At 36.5% G+C, this 18,352-nt stretch overlaps 2 protein-coding genes across 8 annotated transcripts in view; one reads left to right on the forward strand and one right to left on the reverse strand.

Moving 5' to 3' along the window:
- MED12L (mediator complex subunit 12L) overlaps window positions 1-18,352 on the reverse strand; it is a 341,749-nt gene that overhangs the window by 31,322 nt on the left and 292,075 nt on the right. For all 6 annotated transcript variants that reach the window (XM_073023510.1, XM_073023514.1, XM_073023511.1 and 3 more), the window contains 6 exons: window positions 17,828-17,937; window positions 17,492-17,627; window positions 16,513-16,674; window positions 13,614-13,976; window positions 11,657-11,813; window positions 9,222-9,433 (listed from right to left, as the gene is read on the reverse strand). In XM_073023510.1, the coding sequence (XP_072879611.1) occupies window positions 9,222-9,433; window positions 11,657-11,813; window positions 13,614-13,976; window positions 16,513-16,674; window positions 17,492-17,627; window positions 17,828-17,937 (1,140 nt within the window). The remainder of the gene's footprint in view (window positions 1-9,221; window positions 9,434-11,656; window positions 11,814-13,613; window positions 13,977-16,512; window positions 16,675-17,491; window positions 17,628-17,827; window positions 17,938-18,352) is intronic.
- P2RY12 (purinergic receptor P2Y12) overlaps window positions 16,950-18,352 on the forward strand; it is a 46,571-nt gene continuing 45,168 nt past the window's right edge. Inside the window, exon 1 of one of the 2 annotated variants that reach the window (XM_008008708.3) lies at window positions 16,950-17,024. The gene's annotated coding sequence lies outside the window, so the exon portion shown is untranslated. The remainder of the gene's footprint in view (window positions 17,025-18,352) is intronic. The other variant, XM_008008705.3, reaches the window with a different exon arrangement.

Here is an 18,352-nt window from a genome sequence, read left to right on the forward strand (position 1 = left end):
CAAGTATTAGATAACCTAAATATTTTCAAAGTTTGAATATGCAGTTAAGGACATTTTTATCAATGTATAGATAATGTTACCCATTAAATTGGCAGTGAAACAAGTTAACTTACAGTCACAACTGAGATGTGTGCTCTTTTTTATTCTAATGCTTCTTGGGTTTATGTTGTGGGTTGGCTACCTGATACAGAAACCTATAAGTAATTTAATGCAAAACATGCATTCTTAGCTAGCCCAGGCAAAGCAGTAGAGATGAAGTCTTATGACATGCATGCACAAGACCTATGCTAAAAAAAAAACTTCTCCATACTGTAAAGAAAATAGAGATGATGCGTTCTGTTGAGATTTTGGGAATAGCCAGTGAGTGGGATGTGATGAGAGGGTAGTTTCATAACCACAGTTTTCATTACCTTGCATTGGCCTATGAATCAGCATGCCATGCGTTCCTCTACTAATGATATAAATTACCATACAGAGAAGCAAGAGCTCAGGAATAGACAGGTTCAAAACTGGGACTGAGATGAAGGTGCATGAACTGGTCTCTGTTCCCAAGCCCAGGCCATGAACGTCTATTGGTTTCTATATCATACATGTATATGATGGAAATCATGACGCGATCAAAGGGGGCACTTTCAGAAAAAAAATTCCATTAAAGTAAACATGGTCAATGCATTCATGATTCTGTGTTACAGTCTCAAACATAAACCGAGTGAGTAACAGTGAAATGAAGACTATAATTATTACCAGCTACAGAAAAACCTGCTTCTCATTTTGATGTTCAAAGGGCAATGTTATAAAAATTTATTAAAAAAAAAAAAAAAAAGAAAGAAAAGAAAGAAAAAGGAATGACAGCAGGGATGTTACCATTATGTTGTCAAAGTCTTCCAGAAGGGAGACAGCAGAGTTACAGAAGTCCTACAGAAAGGGGACAGCAAGAAAACGGCAGACAATACAGATAAGATTTTTTAGCCTAATGACGTGGGTAGCCAAAATACATATGAACTATTTCATTTAAAACAATGTTGCAGGAAGTCAAGACTTAAAAACATAAGCCCTATAAGGGTTTTATTAATTCATATGTCAAACATCCTCACTACAGACTGCAACACTGATAAACAATATGGTGGTATTCATATATTAGAACAGCACAACATGGAGGTTAAATGGTGACATAAAAGAAGTAGAGGAGATATCAGACAACGAAACGTGCTGCAACCAAGGGGCTTTGGAACCCCCATGTGAGCAATAGGGGCCTAGGGTCCTTCCTGCCCTAGAGCCAGTAGGGGAGCTCAGGACATGTGGGTCACATTAAGCAGACAAGACATTAAGTGAACAGTCAGCAGGCCATATGTTCTTGAAGGATGTGATTAGCTCCATCCCCAGTAAATCCAAGGAAGACGTCATCAGGTTAACCACACATTCAACTGATCGCAGTAGACAACAAATATTTACAGTGTCACCATTGTTTGCACACTAAGAGGGAATTTGATTTACGAAAAGTCAACTGAATACCTGGGGAAAATTGCTATTTCTCAACTAAATGAATCCCTTTTTAAATCATTTATATATTCAAATTCCAAGGGATATATTACTGAAATGTTAAAAATTTCCCTGAACTCACTGAGTTCTGGAGGTAGACATGAAGCAAAGGATTTCACCAATAATAAAAAAAAGCATTTTACTATACTGAGAATTAGAAAGTATAGGAGGAATTTCCCAGGTAAATAATACCTATTCTCACCATTTTATGCATAGGTACATAATTCATTGCATTTGTACATTTTTTTTTTTTTTTTTTTTTTTTTTTGAGACAGAGTCTCGCTCTGTTGCCCAGGCTGGAGTGCAGTGGCCGGATCTCAGCTCACTGCAAGCTCCGCCTCCCGGGTTTACGCCATTCTCCTGCCTCAGCCTCCTGAGTAGCTGGGACTACAGGCGCCCGCCACCTCGCCTGGCTAGTTTTTTGTATTTTTTAGTAGAGACGGGGTGTACATTGGTCTTTAGATTCAACTGCCATGCTTGTATTAGTGATTCATTTCCTCACCCCTCCATCCAATCTTCTGCCCTCTCTTATAAAAATAAAGCTGCAAACACTATCTCCTAGCTCATTATATTTGCCTAATCATAATTTTAGCAAATAAAATCAGCACCTTCCTCATTGTTCAAATAAACAGAGAAATACCAGATATAAGTAATAAGTGAAGCATCCACCTCCCTGGACATGCTTTCTACCCAAAAAACAAAATGATAGGGTTTAGGACATATTTACCAGTACAGTGGTTTTCTTCTCCTAAGTTCGTTTTTGTCATTGAAAGGTATATTAATTACACCCTCTGACTAAACACATTAGTTATCAATACTGAAAATATGTTTCAACAAGACTATTTTCTCTACCTTTAACAAATGAAACTATAATTTGAAATATGCTCTATTTATATGGTCAGGAAGTTTACAAAAGGGAAAACTTGAATAGCTAGTAAAGTTATAAAAAATGGCTAAACTCACAGGTAATCAGGAAAATGCAAATTAAGATGTCACAATATAATACAATTTCACCTGCTCTGATTGAGAAAAATAAGGTCTGGTAATACCAAGCATTGGTGAGAATATGGAGAAAGAAAAATGCTCATATACTATTCTAAGAGGAATCACCACCACTTTCAAAATCACTCAGCATTTCCATGTTCAGGTACACACCCTAAAACTTTCCACATGTATAGAAGAAATGTAAAAGAATGTTTACTCTAACAGTTAACAGTTAAAAAAAATTGAATAACTTAAATGACCATCAACAGAATGAATAAATAACATATTAATATTCGTAATGAAATAACATCCAACAGGATAAATGAATGAATATAACTGTATGAAACAAAGTAGAAATAATTAAAATATTAGCTATAAAAAAGCTGCAAAATAATACAACACGTGTGAGAACATTTACATAACATTTCAAATCTACAAAGTAATACTGTACAATGTTTATGTTGGTGGATGCAAATGTATATATTAAAAGTACAAAAACATGCATAAGAAAGTAAAACACTAAATTCATGATGGGGATTCCCACTTTAGAAGAAGGGAGGGAAATAATGATACAAGGAGGCTCATCCACATCTATAATGTTTTATTTAAAAAATAACCTAGAGCATTATGGAAGAATATTATTTAATAAAGTTAGGTGGTAAGTACATTAGTGATTATTACATTATTTTCTATTCTCATCTATATGCTTGAAATACATATACCATTAAAGAGTGAGTGGGAGGGATGGAGAAAATAAACATATTCCATTTCCTTAGGGTGGGAGATCAATTACCGAACAAAGGGTAATTGCTCAACTTAAACAGTAATCCAAGAGCATGTTCCCATGAAGTCACAGATTCATTTTTGCCAAGGAGCTAACAGCTCTGGGAGGTTCTGACTCAGTCATCCTTCCTTCTTTAAATTACCTATTTTCTTGATTTGGATACACAAATGATGGGACCTACTCCATGGTGGATAACCAAATCCTCTTTACAAGTCGCTACATGTACTGGCTATAACTGGGCACACATTTCTGCCCTCTGAAAGGAATCTTCCTCTTTTCTGTCCTGAAAAATCCTTATGATTCATGATCTGTATGGAGCCTATAACCAGGCGCATTTTTTAACCAATTTGTCTGAATCAATTCAAGCTAAACATATCTTCTGTCTATCCTTCTTTGGACTCTTGAAAATATGCTGTCTGGAATTATTACACGAACAATAAAATAATTTAGTATACTGAAAGGAAAAATCAAAATAAAGCAACACCATAAATCAAGGCATAAAGTTCTTTTCCTGGGTCAAAACTTTAGATTGTTTCTGCAAGCCCCTTCCCTAGATGATTTGATAATGTGAGGGTTATGAAAGTTCCTTAAGGCCTGGCACGGTGGCTCACATCTATAATCCCAGCAATATAAGAGGCCGAGGCAGGCAGATCACCTGAGGTCAGGAGTTCAAGACCACCCTGGCCAACATGGTAAAACACTGCCTCTATTACAAATACAAAAATTAGCCAGGCGTGCTGGTGCACGCCTATAGTCCTAGTCACTCAGGAGGCTGAGGCAGGAGAATCGCTTAAACCTGGGAGGCAGAGGTTGCAGTGAGCTGAGATCGTGCCACTGAACTCCAGCCTGGGCAACAGAGGGAGACTGTCTCAAGAAAAAAAAAAAAAAAAAAGAAAATTCCTTAAGATTCCTTCTGCAAGCCCCTTCCCTAGATGATTGATGTGGTGAGGGGGGTGGTGAGGGGGATGGTGAGATGAGATGAAAAAAAGTTCCTGCTGTCAAAAGAAAAATACTGAGTGTAAGAATGGAATGGGTGGAAAATAATTAAAGCAGCATTTTGCATTATAATCAATATTCTACATTCTGTGACAGTTCTAACAGAATATGTGAAAAATAAAATACAGTGATACTTTTAATACTGAGATTGGAATGAGTCGCTCAAGCATCACAGTATTTAAAGAACAAAAACACACCACTCTAAGAAGCTAAAATGACAATTAGGATGACAAAACAACATTCCTTTTTATGAGTTTGTTCTATTTGTAACCATTAAGCAAATGAGGATTAAACCAATCCTATTAATGGCAATTTATGTGATTACACAAGTAAACCATTTGATATGCTTTCATTTTAAAGCTTAATATATTTAAGAAAATAACACTGTTACGGGAAATGAATTTCTTTTGAAATAACAAACCATAAAAATACTAATAAGCAGCAATGGTAAGTATGACAGCTAACACTTTTTGAGCACTTACTATGAGCCATCCACTGTTCTAAGGGCTGTTTTACACATACTAAATCATTAACTTCACAACTACCCTATAAAGTAAGTACAGTATAGAATTAGCTCCATTTTATAGATGGGACTCTGAGACACAGAAAGGTAGTGTAACCACTGGACTGAGTTCCATCTAAATACAGGACACTGAGTAAGAAATAGAATAGTTTGTTTTTGTTTTTTGTTTTGTTTTTTTACAGCAGTCGCCACTTCTCTGCGGTTTCCCTTCCCACAGTTTCAGTTACCTGCAGAAAACCACAATCCGAAAATAGGTGAGTACAGCACAGTAAGGGATTTTGAAAAAGATGACATTTACATGTTTGTTACAGTATATTATTATAATTGTTCTATTTTACTATTAGTTACTGTTAATATCTTACTGAGCCTAACTTATAAATTAAACTTTATCATATAGGTACCTATACATAGGGAAAAACATGGTCTTTATCAGGTTTGGTGCTCTGGGGTTTCAGCAACCACTGAACGTATTCCCTGTGGATGAGCAGGGTGATAGGACTACTGTATTTTCCGAGATGAAGACTGCAACCAAGAAGAATGAAAACAGGTTTCTTGCCAAAACATCTTTCTGTATGTCCATATGCACTAAAGCTATAGGAAAATATACTCGATTATAACAATTATTACATCAAATAATCTCATTAAGATACTTAACAATATCCATGCTATTCAGCACTTGTTGTCTAGGTACTGTGTTAAACACTGTCTTAACACATTCCTGAGGAAATATAAGACAATCCATGACAGAATATTCCATGACTGACTGAAGCTCATGTACAATCTCTGCAGTGGAATTAGAGGGTTATTTTATGGAATTCTGGTTTTCATTGTGTATCACTGAAGGGTGGATGGTTTCTGCATATGCCAACTTCCCCCAACCAGACAGGAGGAGGACAAGGGGACACTGTGAGGTCTTAGATATATCCTGAGTTCAGGAATTTATGTTTACCTTTCCCATTTAGGTTTCCAAAACAACCATAGCAGACATCACTAGAAGGGCCAGCTTCTGGAAGCACTGGGAGGGAAAGCTATGAGAAGGGTGTGTGGATAAAAATCAGACTGCTGAGGACTAAAGCTACTAAGAAACTTCAGGCTCCTGGAAACAGCTGATGAAACCTTGCATTACTCATTTGATACACAGTTCACAGATTTCTACCATGTGCTTAGCAGATGAAAAGATAATACAAAATAGTATACAGCCCAGTATCTGACCTCATAAGAAAAGGGAGTAACCAGTGGGTTACTAGACAACTGTCATAGGAAGCAGTCACATCCAAAACCTGGAGAAACTTATCAGCCTGTAAAAGCATCTGCTGAATTCCAGAATCGGTTTTGAAGATTAATACAAATGGAAATTCTCTGTTTGTTATATTTAAGAAAATGAACCTCTAGAATAAGAAAATTACTAGGATATGGATAAAAATACATCTACTTACTTTTCTCTACAAGAAGCCAAAAAATGAAAAAATAACTATATTATTAGACCTTACGTAGCTAGAGAAACTCATATCGTATGTGGGTGAGTAACCTGAAAAATTCTTCCTGCTATAGCATGAAATGGTCAGTACTTACTAGAAAAGCAAATTGTGCCCAGCAACATATATTAAAACAATTGCTCAATATTGCTTACATTCCATATAATTCTGTCTTTAGATTCTGAAGGATTATCACAAGAATTTTTCTGCCATAACACCATATTTAGCTAAATTCCAGTTATATTAATAGCTTATGCGTAATCTATTAAGAGAAAGGAAAGGCACTAACATTTCCTCAGAACCTCCTAAGTATAGGTACTGTGGTGGATGCTACATGCAAATCTCATTAGCTCAATGTACTACAGGATCACTGTACGTTGTGACTGCATAATATATGCATCTCTCTTCCTTTAAGAATACTATTTTCCTCAATTATCTAACACTTGAAGAATGATAAGAGGGAAAAAGGCATATCTTACTTGTGAAAGCCCTTCAGAGACTCCATAGTTAAGTTTCAACTGTTAAAAACAATATGAAGTGAGTTTGAGATGAAGAAGTGAATACTGTACAATCAATGCTATGAAGCTGAGCTTTTCCTATTTGAAGAAGGCATTTGTGGTCTTAAAAGTTTAAAAAGAGAAGAATAAAGAAAAAAAAATCCAACATTGTGATGGAGTTAGCACAAAAGAATCAGAAAAAGAATGAACTAACAATTAATTCCCATTGGTACAAGCAGTACAACTGTAGGTGGTACAAAAGGATAGAGCCAGGAATTTTTGGTAGGAGGAAGAAAAGTAATGCTGTCATCCAGGTACACTTCTCCAAATACGCAAGGATATCTTTGATTACATGTAGATTATTCAATTAAATGATTTAAAAAATTTTTGAAGCTGAAATCGTGTCATGGCTTATATCAGGAAGTGAACCTTTTAAGGACAGGTGTATTTACCCATAAATAGCCCAGTAGGCTTTCCCCCAGTGCTAGGAACCACTTAACAGTATTTCAAAGTTAATTTGGCAGCAACAGTTTGAAAGTGGGCTATAAATAAGAAAAGTTATGCCTTGTGATAAAAAGGTAGATACGAAAAAAAAAAATTAAAGTGGCACTTACTTTATTTATTTATTTTTCTTGAGATGGAGTCTTACTCTGTTGCCCAGGCTGGAGTGCGGTGGCGTGATCTCAGCTCACTGCAAACTCCACTTCCCAGGTTCAAGTGAGTCTCCTGCCTCAGCCTCCCAAGTAGCTGGAACTACAGGCATGCTCCACCATGCCTAATTTTTGTATTTAGTAGAGACAGGGTTTCACCATGTTGGCCAGGCTGATCTCAAACTCCTGACCTCAAGTGATCCACCTGCCTCAGCCTCCCAAAGTGCTGGGTTTATAGGCGTAAGCCACCGCACCTGGTCCTAGGCTTTATTACTTTGAAAGAGGGCTAAATTCATTCTAGTAGGATGGTTTTCCAACGTCTAGTGAATTTTTTTTAACTCAAAAATGATTTGAAGCAATAGTACAACTCATTTTGCTGATTCCCAAAAAGAGCTAAAACTCCCAATGAGGCTTTAAAAAATGACTGTAAACATGTTGCTTATTTAGGCAAATTAAATAATTTTTCATATTTTAATCAAATGTTCATCATTTATGTGCAAGCAGTAGCTTAGGCCCATCTTTTCTTACACTCAGGGAGCTAAAGCAATTGCTAGAGGTCAGGGAGCGACAAGCACGTGGTGATGACTGTTGCTTGCATTATCATACGTTCAATTAGTTTCTTCTCTCTTGTCCTTATAATTCAGGTAAAAAAAAGAACCATTTTTAAGAATGAATGACTAACCTCACCATCACCATCCACCAAAATCATCACTAAGTGGCCCAAATGCAGGGAGTGCCATAAATTACACAATGGAGATACGCCTAGAAAGTTATCCAACAGACAAAGAATATTTTTTTAAAGCATTTGAATTTCTTGCTATGTTGAAAGTATTGTGGTTTTTCTTAGAGCAGGATGTACCTGTAGATTCGCTATTTCCACTGGAGGGTCATGAAGGTACCTAACTCATAGAGTTACCCTGGTATCTAAGATAGCTAATACATTTAAGTGCTTAGAAATGTTTTGGCATATAGTAAGTGCTCTGTTAGTGTTAGCCATTATTATCAAAATAGTGCATGACCACTTTAGAAAGGCTAGAAAATACAAGTATACAGAAACTAGAAAAAGAAATCCCCATTCTCACCTCATACTTTATTTTAATGTATTTATATAGATGCATAGGTTCTTCATGAGTTTATACTAAGTGCTGACGTTTTCTTAAACATGGATCACCTCTTCTATAAAGAACATTGGGTTATAGGCCACAAAAATAGAAATATAAATCAAGAATTAAATTGAATTTATCCAGATCCTGGCTGTTGTTTATAATTTATTTTCTGCTCTAGACCTTATTAAATATACACTAGAAACAAAAAGTAAAGGCAGGGCACTATCAGAGAAAACCTAAGAAACATCGGGGCTTCAGAGACATAACCTCACAGTAATAAGTCTAAAAATAATACATGAAACAAGAGCTGAAAGTAGTATAGAATATAGTGGTAATTATAATAGGAAAATGAGCGCTCAGAGAAGGTCACCTCAAGGATAAAAGACCTGCTTCTTCTAATTGACCAGAAAGTCATCAGTCCTTCTTTCTGTTTTGAGGTATACTTTTAATAAACCTAAGACATATCAAATTTTTATTTGATCAATGATAACAGTAAAATACAATGGAAGAAAAGTATTTATAAGCCTGTAACAGAGAGAGAGACCTGCACTCAGACAAGTATACAGCGATATGCATACAGGAAGAATATGCCACATACCCCAAACTCATCCCAAGCTAGTGGAGGTAATAAAATGCAAAGGACTCCTTTGCTGGGGTCTGGACAAACCTGTTGGAAAGGCCGAGTCTGGGCTTGCCTGAGAAGCCGCTGTTGCTGCTGCTGCTGGAGAAGCTTCATCTGTATCAACTGCTGCTGCGATGTGATTGCATGAAGAGAAGGCGGCTGCATCATGGCGCCCGAGCGCCGCTGTAGCATGTTTGACAGAGCTTGTTTGGTGTTGGTTGGGACAAAGGAGCCTGCAGGGTCCAATCTGGAGCCACCTACAAAAGCAACCAAAAGGAAACACTTTCTAACTATGTTAATGCAACAGGTCTTCTTATTTATCAAAACACAGAAATTTCGTCTTCTAAGTCTCATTTTATGAAAAAAGTAGAAAACAATGCACTGTCCCACCTGCCACAAATATTAAAGACCTGTTGAGTTGCATAATTTACAAAAGATGGGGGGAGTGATGTAGAAGTGAATTATACTACTTTGATATAACTTCATGGAGGTCTTCAGTTCATAAATTGAAATGCACAAAACATACAGTTGTTGGCATACTTTCATAATTACATGGGTTTTAAATTAGGCAAGGCCCTCAGGAACATATTACTTATATAAAACATACTGCCTTTGTGATGTATTTTGCCAAGTTTTTAAGCCATTCATATAAATCCTTTTGTACTTTTCATCAAATCTGAAGCTCATGTCATTGAGGCCTTTTCACCAGGGTAAAATGAAAATGCATGTTTTATAGTAGAGGCATGAAAATGCTTTAAAATCTTGAAATGCTTGCAAACTTCAAATACCATGACTGTTATGAGAAAACATCTTTTTTGAAGGCTAAAAATCAAATAAACAAGCAACTATTATATTGATGCTTAAGAAACCACAGGAAATCCTTTACATATTTGTATATTATAATTTGTCATATGTCTTTAAAAGTTAGGGAAAAAAAGTCAACATATGCTGGCCTCACAATAAATGTCAATTCTTCATTCACCAAAAATAGTCCTTGATATATGTAAATGAAAAAAAACTCTACATAAGCACCTCATAAAAGTTGTTTTTTATAAAGCAAGATGTATGATGAAAACAAACATTTTAAAGCTTTTTTTTTTTTTTTTGGAAAAACCCACATTCTTTTAAAGACTCAGTACCACAATCAGCAATACAATTTATGAAGTTGTGAAAAGAAACTAAAAATCTTGGGATGACGAACTTACTATGACAAAGGTAAAAGTCAATGTTGGGAACTGAGTCATGAAAAACTATCCCCCGGGTTGTTTCCTAAATAGATAGCTGCAAAGATAGAAGGCTACATATCTCCCCAGGGGGCCTCCCTCAAAATTTGCTCACAAGGAAATTCCTTGTAGGCTCCAAGAGATTGACTCTAAAATTAACAGCTTTTATGGTGGGGGCGGGGGTTGTAGGGGAACAGGACAGAGCTAGAAGTCATCCCTCCGCTTATCAGAGACAAATACATATTTGACCTCTTCCTCTACTCTGTTTACTTAATCTTATGTAAAAATGCAGATACAACACCATAATTGACTAAAACTTCAACCTGCTTCTTTCATATGTAAAATGTAGATTCAGGGAATGTTGATTAAAGCCTCAAAAGAATGAAACTGCTTACTCCTTTTATCTACTTCCCCTTCTTTTTCCTTCTTCTTTCCCCTACTGCCTGCTCTTTCCCCTTTAAATACTGAAGTCCCCAAACCCTCTTTGGGAAAAGCACAGATGTTCCTGTGATTTTGTGTTCCTTTTTCCCAGGCATGTCCTCAACCCTGGCACAATATACCTCTAAAATGAGTGAGATTTGCCTCAGTCATCTTCTTCTATTTACAAAGTCATTCAGCAGCATTTGAAGAGCATTTGGAAAAAACCAGAAGATCAATCTAAGCTGAGAGATTTCAAATAATTTAAACATGCGAAAACATGCAATGGTTTCATATAGAAAGAAAACTGAATTCATTTCTAATTAAGAGATGTTTTCATTTAGAAAATTTTCATTTGGGATGAGAAATCTACATGGGCTCGAGCCAAAGCAATACTAAAATCAGGAACATTTTGTTTTCCTTGTTGTTACTTAATCTTGCTGAATCAATTTTCTTAGTTGTAATGATAATTCAGAACAATAAAAGACACTGTGCAATATTGTGCAATCTTTTAAAATGCCAATAAGAATTATATCTGATAAAAATACACACAAATTTTACAACATAAAATCTTTATCAACTTTTATATCTTACAGCTTAGAATCACTTGCTAATTTCCTTTTAACACTAAATAAAAGTTCCAAAATCAGTACATAAACTCGTGATTTAACCTATTTTAGAAAAGAAAGAAAAAATTTCTGTGTGAAGGGAGTTACAGAAATGTCAACTGAGCACTCAGTAGTTGAAATGTCCAAGTTTTGTGGAGGTTTCAGGTTAAAAGCTAAGAGAACCACAAGCTGTTTTTCATCTCTGAGTGATCCGTGCTTTCTCGTCACATACCTGGAGTAAGAGATTGGTTCTGAAGGAAAAAGCCGGGCTGCTGGGGCTGGCCCATGAGGTTGTAACCCCACAAGGTGGACTGTGGATGGTGCATCATTTGGGAGGAGATAGGCGAGTAATTAGGAGGCACTCGGTATATGTTGCTCTGTGGATATTCCTTCAACATAAAGTTTTTAAAAAAGTTACTTAACTCCACATTTCACACAGCTAATTAATGCAAATAACTTCAGTAAGCTATCTGAGGTACCTTCTATCCCAATGTACAAAGCTATTTTTTATAAAGGAGAAGATGGAAGGAAGAGTGTTAATAAATCCCCTGGAAAATATTCATTTGAGGTAAACTTTTCCTTGAGGTAGAAAGTGCTTGGCTTGCATTGGGCAGAGATGGAAAAGGAGCTCTTCTGAATTCTATTTCAAAAGACTACAAGTGTGTCAGGAATACCAATACTGAATGACACTCATCACTGAAAAAGCACCTTCGGTTGCTAAGACTCCTGATAATTTCAACTTAGAACGCCTTTCCGGTATCTTGGGTCTGCAGAATTATACCAGAGAGCCCTACAGTGCTTCAGAACCACTCCTTGGCCAAGATGGTATTTCACTTGCAGTTTTCCAGATATCATTCTAAAGAAGTAGACACTCCCCTCATCCCCCATGCTTCCTCTTCTTTATAGTAGCTGCAAAGCCTCCAAGGATCACACCTGAAGGTCTCAATTTCCCAACCTTCCCTCCTCTAGTCTAGCCCTAGAGGATGGAAGAGAAACAAAATTTCATTTCCCTGCAATTTTACCAGAGTATATCTCATTGAAAAGAGGCAGCTTCAGGAAGAATAGAGGAAGAGGGGACATGACCAGACTGACTTGGGGAGCAGGATGGGTTTCAGGGCTTTTGCATCTGAGAAGAACAAAAGCCCATCCATATGGACTGACAGGCTGGAAACCCCAAATTTGAGGAAGTTTCAGTCTGGACCATTTTAAACATCCCTTCAAGGCAAAGGAATACTGGTAGGAAGACTGAATGAGAAGAGGGTACTGATGCTCAAGTGGCATCCTAAAGTGGTGGTGGTCATTTCTAGAATAGTATTAATCACCAAGCTATCAGCTAGGAATAGATGTATTTTAGTTCTCACATAGGTAAACATAACCAGTCATGAATATCTGAACTAAATGGTGAATATTTCTTCCATTGTGCAGCAAGAACGTCATGGAATTTCATTTAAAACATCTCGAATCCTCTATCAAGTATTTTCCAGGTTTTAATTTAATTTAAATAGAAAGACATTTTATGCATTACTTCTCAAGGTTTATAAAATTTCTAAATTGCCATCAAACAGATTTCTGTTGTAATGAAAACATTGTTATACGTGGGGAACACTAATAGAGAAGCAAGAAGTAAAACTATTTTAAATTAGGTTTATTTTCATCTTTTATAAAGCCTAAAGCATGGTACAGAAGTAAAATATATAGGAGGGTAAGATGGAATAGTAAAATATAAAATCTCAGGAACATCCTATTGGCTATGTTAACTCCAACTTTTATTGAAGAAAAAGCAAATAGAGCTTTTAATGTTTATTTACTGAAGATATCAACCACTCAAAATACAATAAATATTTTAGACATAAGTATGTGAGAGAATGGGATTGTATAGTTCAAAAAATTGAAGTTTCAAACCTGAGGAAATTGGGAGACACTGAAATATTAACTAAATATCACAATGGAAGCCTATAATTAAATAAAAGTATTAAAAGTGGAGGAGGGAAAATCAAAAGCTTTAATCTTGTTGTCTGTGACAAGTCACTGTGTGCCATTTAGTTAATTACTGCAGAAACCTGTTAAGAGAACTGTCATAACAAAACTTACCCTGCTCTTGGTAATGTTTCAAGGGAAATGATTTGAGCACGAGTAAATCTCATATTAAAGGCTAATGAGCCAGGGTTCTCCTTCCTTCCCCCACTTACATCAACTCTTGAGCTAGATTTCGTCTTGCGCTTCCTTCCTTTTGTTTTCTTTTCTTCATCTGTTGTGGTTTTTCCCTGATCTGACAGCTCAGCTGACTTCCTTTCTGGTTCCTGAGAAACTGGAGATGTGGGCTCTTCCTCTTCCTCCTCAGGAGGCAGGGGCAGTGGCTGGAGGTAGTAGCTGCGGGGCTTGGGCATGGGGTGTGTGTGATACAGCAGGAGGTGATGCTGCTCCTCGTACTTGATTACTCTTCGGTCCACTCGGACTGTCCCAAACCAGGCCCAGGACAGAGGAGCTGGGTTCTTCTGACCCTCAAACAAGTCCCACGGGGACACCTTCTGCTTCGTAGAGACCTGGAGACCCTGTGGGAAAATAGCACTCTATGACAGCACACTCAGATATTTTCCTTATTCATAGGCCAGGCTTGTATGGAACAAAGATTCAGAGAACATTTTGGCTGGCATGAGCCCTAGAGAACCCGAGAATACAGCAAAGAGCATTACACAGCTACATCACTGGAGAACAGTGGCTAGAATTCAGACCTTTGTAAGCACAGTTCTACAGTTCTTTATACCACATGATGCTCTGTTTAGGCAACACAGGCAGTCTAGGATATTTTATTGTCAATATGTATTTCCTCTTTTTGCTAAAAAAAATTCTAAAAGTTTTTTGCTAAAAATTCTAAGACTGCAAAGTTAATCTTACTAAATTATAACCAGTTCTAAATCTCTGTAATATATAAGTTTTAAGATAATATGAAATTTAAGAGTCAAGTTATAGTCAACCTCTAAATGGGTTAGTATTAACTTCAATTTAAATCTGTATGAACTTGGTTCAATATGGGAGCCCTGTACTTAATAAGCCATTCTCTCAATATAATATTATTATTAGAGAATTAAATTGTAGCCGCAGGAATAAGTAAAGTCTGTTAACTCAAGCTTATCCTTACTGACTCCAGAAAAAAAAAAAAAAACAAAAAAAACAGTTACCCTGTTTTTATTCTTAACATTAATTGGTGACATCTCTTGGTACTTGCCTTAAAATGCCAATTTAGAAATACTTTTCCTTAAATGGCCCACCAGATAACTACTTAGTCATTCCCTAAGATGTGAGTGTCACTGTTGTAATCCATACTTATTCTTTTATGAGTAGCTTCATCTAAAACCAAAGTTCAGGCCAGGCACAGTGGCTCAAGTCTGTAATCCCAACACTTGGTGAGGCTGAGGCAGGTAGATCACCTGAGGTAATGACTTCGAAACCAGCCTGGCCAACATAGTGAAACCTCGTCTCTACTAAGAACACAAAAAAAGGCTAGGTGCAGTGGCTCACGCCTGTAATCCCAGCAATTTGGGAGTCTGAGGCGGGTGGATCACGAGGTAAGGAGTTCAGGACCAGCTTGGCCAAAACTCTGTCTCCACTAAAAGTACAGAAATTAGCCAGGCATGGTGGCAGGCACCTGTAATCCCAGCTACTCAGGAGGCTGAGGCAGAGAAGTGCTTGAACCTGGGAGGCAGAGGTTGCAGTGAGCTGAGATCACGTCACTGCACTCCAGCCTGGGCAACAGAGTGAGACTCTGTCTCAAAAAAAAACAAAAAAAACAAAAAAAACAAAAAAAAACAAAAGTTAGCTGCGCCTGGTGATGCATGTCTGTAATCCCAGCTATTCAGTAGGCTGAGACTGGAGAATTATTTGGACCCGGGAGATAGAGATAGAGGTTGCAGTTAGCCAAGATCGCACTACTACACTCCAGCCTGGGAGACAGAGTGAGATTCCATCTCAAAAATAAATAAATAACAAATAAGTAAAACAAAACAAAACAAAACCAAGGTTCAATTATCACCTGTAAATTGACTGTTTCCCAATATTTGTCTTGAGATGAGAACTTTTTCCTTGGTGTAAAAACCACATATCCAAATGGATTCCAGATGTCTTACTACCAGGAAGTCTGCTGACACTGCAAACTCAAACTTGACCATGACTTTAGCTTTTTCTCTTTACACAAACTGGTATCAGATTCTCAGACTACTCTAAATTCCCTGGTAAATCTTATTCTTTCATGTCTTCTTATAAACTCTCCCTTTATTTGTACCACAATTTTCCCTACCTCCCAGCTAACTCTTAATCCTTCAAAATGACTCATGTCAATTTTCCTGGGGACCCTATTCTATCCCCTAATACTGTCTCTGTACCATGACACACAAATCTCATCACACTGTAATTGTCTGTCTACTTCCCCCTTCACGGTAGGAACTCTTTCATCTTGGTGATTGTGGAATGTCTGTGGTTGCTTAATGTTCATTAAAAGAATAATTGACCACTTTTCTCAAACACTTTTTATTTGAAATAGCTTACTACATGAAGGTTTTCTCCCCTCCCCGCCCCGCCCCCCCCCGTTTCCCAGGCTAGGGTGTAGTGGCTATTCAGAGGCATGAGCCTAGCACATTGCAGCCTCAAACTCCTGGCTTCAAGCAATCCTCTTGCCTCAGTCTCCCAAATAGCTGGAACTAAAGACATGTGCCACCATGCTCAGCTTACAAGAAATTTTGTATTGATAAATATATTCTGCTTCTCAATCTGAAGTAAAATCAGAACTTACTTTTGCTATTATTTTTTTTTTTTTCACTAAGCTTTTACTTAGTTTCTCTTGGCATGTTTCAGAAATTTACTTAAATTCAGGGAAACATTTTAAGTCCTTTAAACATATAAAACGAAGATCTTCAAAGATATGACTTCTTTATATGATAATGCCAATGACTTAGTACACTTAGAAGACAAGCATATGCCTTAAAAACATCAACAGCAAAATTGAGATATTTTATATATCCTATGGTAAGACAAGAAAAAATATTTGATTTTTTGTAAATAAACGTATATATGAGAAAAAACATTTACTCTTGCCTGTTTTTTATCTATAGAGTCAAATCCAGCAATTTTGTTTCCTTTTGTGTCAATCAAGGAACCCATAGGTTCACAAGTGATGACATCACATGTCTGTTTCGGCAAAGGTAGTAACTGTCGAACTTTGTCAATACTTTCTGATCGCTTGTCTCCTAGCTCTTTCTGAAGAAAAAAGAGAGAGAGAGAGAGAGAGAGTGAGTGAGAAGCGGGACAGAAATTACAATGAAGGCAAAAGTTAACCAGAAAGAAGTTTCCCTATGAAACATTTCCCTTTTTATAGCTTAGCGCATGTTCTTTAACCCTGAACATGGTCTACAAGTCAGTTCCAAACAGAGTAGTGAGTGTTTCATTTCTTCTATTTAAGTAGAAAATAGAACACATACACAAAGGCACTGTTGTTACACAACAAACATCATAGTGCTGAAATGACAAAAATCCAGGGTAGCAATCACAATCAGAATGCAGGAGCTGCAGAACAGAACACTTTCTCATGTCCAGGGTCAGATTACAAGGTAACCATTGATTTATTTGATTGGTAACGCATCAGATTTATTTGTTTTCTTTTTGCACTGTTTTCTTACAATTTTTTTAAAAGATTCTGTTAGTGGTCAAATGAATCGATTTATAAATATCAATGCAGACGGTTATTTTTTCAATTACACGTGCCAGTCCAAGCATAGAGTTATCCTAAATCTATCTAATGTTAGTATTCTGGTTATATATTTAACAGTGGATTTCTAAAGTTCTTTTAAAAATTAAACATGTTTTATAATACAATTTTAATAAAAAATAATCAAGGTTATGTGCTTGTAACTTCTGGGTACTGATAAGGTTAGGTGAAACAAATAGCAAATAATCACATTAAATTAAGTTGAATACAATTAATAACATTTAATTTAAGGAGTAGTAAATTAAAATGCACTAGATAATAAATCCATGAACAACTTGAGCTCTTAATACAGGCTGATCTCAAACTTACTTTCAGTTTCTTTACTAAATTCATGTATGCACGCTTATTCTCTTCAGATCCCCCTGGGGATGCATTTGATAGGTCAGAGGCTAATGTTCCATTGATTAAAACACCCAGCATGTCAAGAACTGTTGTGAATAATTCACTAAGAAAGAAAGAAAATAATTGTTTTCATCTTAAAGTGAAACTGAAATACACTTATTTAACTGAGTATTTTTATTCAAGGCACAAAATTTTTAATAGTATCCAAGTAAATAAGATGTGGCAGAAATCGTCATCAGTATATCAAAGCTTATACCATGCATACACATATAGCAAGATAAATGTGAAATGACAAAAACATACTTGTTAGTGTGCATGTCAACAGTTCCTGACGTAATGATCTGAAGGAGTAGGAGGGCCCAGTCTGTAGTCCACTGGGTGCTCCTCTGCACCGTGTCAAACATTCCTCCTACCTAGCAGATAAAATACAGTAAAATATTTGCATTCTGTAAAATAGAAAACAACATCCCATTGCTTTATGTGGTCAAATTTTCATTGTTTTTTGTTTAAAAAAAACAAGGGATGCTCTAGTTTATAGATTATCTTTTCTCTCACTTACCTACATGTTTATCACTATTTTTAGTTCTTTCAGCACAGTTCATTCAAAAATTAAATAAAATGAAGAAGGGAAGTGAGTATCTGAATGTGGGCACCAATAAACTTAGTTTTCTTTTGTTCCAAATCTTTTATGATGTCCATTTTTATGATGCAATTATAGTTGAATTAAACCTGAATAATGCCAAAGTCATGTAATTCAATTATCTGCAACTTTGTGTTTGCTGTACAATTACTATTGAATCTAAGCCTGCTATCATAATACCATATGGA

This window comes from Chlorocebus sabaeus, chromosome 15 (assembly GCF_047675955.1).
Source record: "Chlorocebus sabaeus isolate Y175 chromosome 15, mChlSab1.0.hap1, whole genome shotgun sequence".
NCBI lineage: Eukaryota > Metazoa > Chordata > Mammalia > Primates > Cercopithecidae > Chlorocebus > Chlorocebus sabaeus.